Below are 5,271 nucleotides of genomic sequence, written 5' to 3' on the forward strand. Positions count from 1 at the left end.
GATGTAGCCGAAAGATTCACCATCACCTCAAAATCTCTTTGAAGTCTTATTTTATCTTTAAAATAGCTTGCGAATGTTGTATGCAATTCCATAATGTGGCAGTGTTTATTTAAATGTAAAAGCAATGTCTTCTTTTCCAAATCAGAGTTGCTGCAGGAAGATGGGCCAGGTGTGCCTGGGGCCTCTTGGAGGTGCCATGCCCAATTCGAGACACAATCATGGAATTCCGCACTGGGCATGATATGACCAGCAAGAGTCCAGCAAGGGGACCAGCAGGGCCTGGGTACAGGACACCATGCCCAGCTCAGGCTTAGTAGTAGTGGGGGAGATGTTTCCTCTAAGTTGCCTGGGCTCAGATCCCATGACTGCCAACCTGTGGGGCCTTGGTGATGAGAAATCTTTCCGGAGTGTTTTGTCCTATATGCAGGCAGGAATAACGTGATTCCTATTTCATGGATAGGATATCCCGTAGCTGCTCAATCAATTAATGTTAGATTTTTTTTTTTTTTTTTGACAGATTTTCACTTTTGTCGCCCTGGCTGGAGTGCAAGGGTGGGGCCTCGGCTCACTGCAACCGCTGCCTCCTGGGTTCAAGCGATTCTCCTGCCTCAGCCTCCCGGGTAGCTGGGATTACAGACATGCACCACTATGCCCGGCTAATTTTTTGAATTTTTAGTAGAGATGGGGTTTCCCCATGACGGTCAGGCTGGTCTCAAACTCCCGACCTCAGGTGATCCGCCTGCCTCGGTCTCCCAAAGTGCTGGGATTATAGGCGTGAGCCACAGCGCCGGACCTAATGTTAGCTCTTAACACGCTCCTCATCCTCCACTCACCATCTCTTTTAACATCCCCCCGCAACCCTCTCGCCCCGCCAACATGGCTAAGGCCCTGGCCCCTTTCAATTCTGCCAAACCATGACGTGTTTTAGTTATTAAGCCTTAATTAATTACGTTTCTAAGTTAGTGGTTCTGTTTCTAGAATCCCCAACTTTTTATATAAGTAACTTTATACACATCCTCATTGATTTATCAGCAGTTCCCAGGTACGGTCCCCAGAGTCTAGCATCACCATCCCCTTGTTAGAGATACTTCCAGGACCCAGCCCAGGCCCACTGAGTCAGACACGCTAGGGAGCTGAGAGCAGTGGGGCGCCCCTGTAATCCCAGCTACCTCAGAGGCTGAGACGGAGGACTGCTTGAGGCCGGGAATCTGAGATCAACCTGGGCAGTATAGCAAGACCCCCATCTCGAAAAAATTAGAAAGAAAGAAACTCTGGGAGTGGGGCCCTGTGACGTGCCAACAAGCCCCCGCGTGAGGTCTGTGCATGCTGAAGTGAAAATCACTGACTTAGACGGTCCAGGTGGCCTTAACACTTTTAGAAGTTCCCCCAATCCCCAGGTACCACGACGCACTCCCCCACCCCTCCTGGGCCCCTTGCAAGGCCAGAGCGGCAGGGCGGCAGCCACGCAGTCTGGGCCTGGGCCAGGCCCCCACTCCTGGCAGGTGGGGAGGGGGCGTGGGGAGCTGGCGTCCAGTCGCGGTGGGAGGCGGTGCGCGCGGCGTGGTCGCTGGCCCCGGAGGGCCACCCTTCTCTCTCCCTGCGAGGCCCGGGGCTCGGACTCGCGGGCGCGGCGGGGGGGCCAGGGGGAGGGGCGGGACGTGCTCCAGGCCCCAGCAAGAATGGCCTCCCGCCGCTCTCTGCTGAGGGCCGTAGCCGCTCCCCCGCGCGTCCCCGCACGGTCCCCGCCCCAGACTGGCCGCAGCCCACCCGCGCCGCCACTGGGCAGATGCGGGCGGCGGCTCATGCTTCTCGACTTTCGGAAGCGCAGAGCGGAGCGCGCCTGACCCAGTCAGGCTTCCGAGTGGGACTGGAGTCCCGGGCGCCCTGAAGTTTGGGGAAGGCAGCAGCAGAAGGGAAGGGACGCTCCCTGCCCTCCGGCGGCGTGGGACAGGCCTCCTTCCAGCCTCCGCGTAGGCAAGTTTTCTCCAATTGCGTGCTGCACCGGGGAATCCCCAGGCCCGGGAGACAGCGGAGAGGGGAGCGCTCGGTGACCCTCTGGGGGGCAGACCCGTCAGGCCAAGTTCATGGGCAGAAGTCTCTGTGCACGTGGGGGTCTCTGACGGTTGAGCGCGAGCTCTGCACCCCACTTCGAGGCGCTCCAGAGGCGGAACAGACGCCGGGGTGCGGGTAGGGGCCGCAGGGAAGCTGCGAAGGACAGAAAGTCACCCCCCACATTCCACCCGAGTACTCGGGAACTCGCTTCCAGGTGTCCCAGCGGCCGCGCCTCCCCGCCCTCAGCCCTCCCCCTGGCCCGGGCAGGTTCAACCCGGAGGCGGTGTGGCCCCGGAGCCAGCCCCAGGCCCGCATCCTCCTCCCACTTCGCCCTGGGCAGCCGCAGCTAAAAGCCGGAGGCTCCAAAGTGGAACTCTTGTCGAGCCTGGGCCGACTCGCTTCGGGGACGGCGAGCCTGAGCTGGAGCCCTGAGCTCCTTCCACCGCCCAAGAAGTTAGTTAAGTCTCCAGAGGGGTCCAGTTCCGCCCGGGCAATTCCAGGGACGAACGGGGTCATGGAGCCCACAGGGGCGCGACTAAGTTTGGAGGCGCGGGGACCAGCGCCCTCTGGAGAGCCCCCGCCGGCCGAGGTGCTGCCCGCCCCGGGGGTCCTATGCGTGGAGGGTAGCGGAGACGGCGAGGGCGCTTCGGAGACCCCGAGTCCCGACGCTCAGCTAGACGACAGACCCCTATCCCCGAAGGAAGAGGCCGCCCTCCAGGAGCAGGAGGAGCTGCTGGATTGTCGCGGACGCTGCCGCGCGCGCTCCTTTTCCTTGCCCGCGGATCCCATCCTGCAGGCGGCCAAGTTCCTGCAACAGCAGCGGCAGCAACAGGCTGTGGCGCTGGGCGGCGAGGAGGCGGAAGCCGCGCAGCTCGGCCCGGGCGGCTGCTGCGCCAAGTGCAAGAAGCGAGTGCAGTTCGCGGACACGCTGGGGCTGAGCCTGGCCAGCGTGAAGCACTTCAGCGAGGCGGAGGAGCCGCAGGTGCCGCCCGCCGTGCTCTCGCGCCTCCGAAGCTTCCCCATGCGCGCGGAGGATCTGGAGCAGCTCGGGGACCTGCTGGCCGCAGCGGCGGTGGCCGCGCCCCTCTCAGCGCCGCCTTCCCGGCTCCGGCCGCTATTCCAGCTCCCGGGGCCGAACGCCGCGGCCGAGCTCCTGCAGCGGCAGCGCGTGTGCCTGGAGAGCGTGCAGTGCTCGGCGGCCCCGGGCGCGGAGGTGAAGGGCTCCGGCCGGGTGCTCAGCTGCCCTGGGCCCAGGGCCGTGACCGTGCGCTACACCTTTACCGAGTGGCGCACCTTCCTGGACGTGCCGGCTGAGCTGCAGCCCGAGCCGCAGGAGCCACAGCCACCAGAGGCGCCATCGGAGGCTTCGGAGCTCCGGTCCGGGGATGCAGAGAAACAGCCAGGAGCCGAGTGCTTCCACTTCTCACTGTGCCTGCCTCCGGGCCTGCAGCCTGAGGATGGAGAGGAAGCCGACGCGCGCAGCGTCGCGGTCCACTTCGCGGTCTGCTACCGCTGCGCGCAGGGTGAGTACTGGGACAACAACGCAGGTGCCAACTACACGCTGCGCTATGCGCGCCCTGCGGACGCGCTCTGAGCCTGGAGCGCTTCGAAGAGCCGTGGGGCGGGGCTAATCAGCACGTGGAGCTCGAGCCGCGGTCCCCAAGGACTTGCTGGGATGCTTTGCTGAGCATGGCGGATCTGAAGACAGGGGCGCGTGGAGGGAAAGTGGGGAGACGTCGAACTGTCGACTCGCATCCCAGCAGACACGTGAGCGAGCTTAGAGAGCCCGGGCAAAGCTCCGGCCTCAGGCTTCTTGTCCTTGGGACCTTCCTACACGGCCTCTAGAATTCCCAGCCTGCGTCAGAACAGGAAGAGACTCCCAAGGCCCGGAGCGGCTGCCTCCAAAGAAAAAGGCTCCCGACTCCCGGGCGTGGTTCTAAGACCTTGGGATTGGTTTTTAACTCTAAATACCGTATTTTAGCCCTTGCAGCTTGCTGGAAACCCCTACGGAAAGGACAAAGCGTCCTGCCACCGTGCACCAAAGGAAGATACCACGGACTGTGGATGCATGGTGCATGGGACCTTTACACCCCAGCCTGTCTCTCAGAGAAAACCCGGGCGGGGATGGGCCAAACTACCGTTTTCTTTTGACTGGGATGTGGGAAATGTTTGCCCAGACTTGGCGCTGTTTACTTGTCCGATTGTGTACAAATGTCCTTTTAAAAAGTAAAGGCCATTCGCCCCCCTTTTTACGCTGTACTCTGTATTTTAGCTCCCGTGCGTTTGGGGAGGCATTGGCAGTCGGCCAATCTTCGTCAGCTGATGATGCGCGCACTTTTAACAATCGTTAAACAACAGTCTACAAATTCCTCTCCTTCAGTCCTTCCGCTCTGCTGCAAAAGGGCCCCAATTTCCCACGTGCTTTAAAATGTTCTGTAGAAAATGTTCTGTCCCCTGCCGTAAGGACGTTTGGTGAATTGAAATGCCAGAGTCCTCGGGCAGGCCTTGGCTGTGATCTGCGAGAGCCGGCCACACACGCCCCAGCGCCCTTTGTGTAGACAGAGCACGCTGTTGTGAGACTCGTCCGGCCATTAGCAGTAGAGAAGCTGGGCCCTTTTAGTGGTGGGACTGCGAGCGCAGAGGATGGAGGATGGAAAGATGCTTTCTATTCCTCTCAGAGCCCCAGTGCGGAGTGGTGACTTGATGGGTGAGGAAGCAGGCCCAGCGAGTCAATGCTACACAGATGCAGATGGGCACCTTGGCAGGCCCGTGGGGTGTGGGGTGGGGTATGGACGGCCTTGGCCGCTGTGCTGGCTGTGGATGTCAAGATGATGTAGCCTTCTGTGCATGAGCGGGTAGAGGGGCATCCTGAGTGAGGTCATGGGTCTGTCACCCCTTGACACTGCCTCAGTAATTTCCTTCTTCTTTTTTTTTTAAGTCTTCCCATTTTACAGCACATGGCTAGTATAATCGGTGGTTTGGGGGATGGTCATCCCTAAGGAGGGACAGTTTCACGGTTGCTTGATGGAACAGGGCTGGGCATGCGTACTACAGCCCATGGGCCCAATTTGGCACACAGCCTATTCTTGTAGGGCCTGTGACCTAAGAATGGTTTTACATTTTTATTTTTTATCTTATTAATATGTTTTGAGATGGAGTTTCATTCTTGTTGTCCAAGCTGGAGTTCAATGGTGCGATCTTGGCTCACTGCAACCTCTG

The 5,271-nt window shown here is 60.0% G+C and overlaps 1 protein-coding gene across 1 annotated transcript; it reads left to right on the plus strand.

Annotated features, from left to right (window-relative positions):
• Positions 1-1,661: 1,661 nt before the first annotated feature.
• PPP1R3G (protein phosphatase 1 regulatory subunit 3G) lies at positions 1,662-4,302 on the plus strand. Its single transcript, XM_017514643.2, has one exon. It carries the CDS (start codon positions 2,567-2,569, stop codon positions 3,644-3,646), a length of 1,080 nt encoding a protein of 359 aa, XP_017370132.1. The 5' UTR covers positions 1,662-2,566; the 3' UTR covers positions 3,647-4,302.
• The last annotated feature ends 969 nt before the right edge of the window (positions 4,303-5,271 follow it).

The sequence above is a fragment of the Cebus imitator genome, unplaced genomic scaffold (genome assembly GCF_001604975.1).
Source record: "Cebus imitator isolate Cc_AM_T3 unplaced genomic scaffold, Cebus_imitator-1.0 Scaffold531, whole genome shotgun sequence".
Classification (NCBI taxonomy): Eukaryota; Metazoa; Chordata; class Mammalia; order Primates; family Cebidae; genus Cebus; species Cebus imitator.

What these genes read in the sequence shown, in the direction of transcription:
- PPP1R3G (XM_017514643.2), top strand. Translation starts at nt 2,567, where the DNA reads ATGGAGCCCACAGGGGCGCGACTAAGTTTGGAGGCGCGGGGACCAGCG.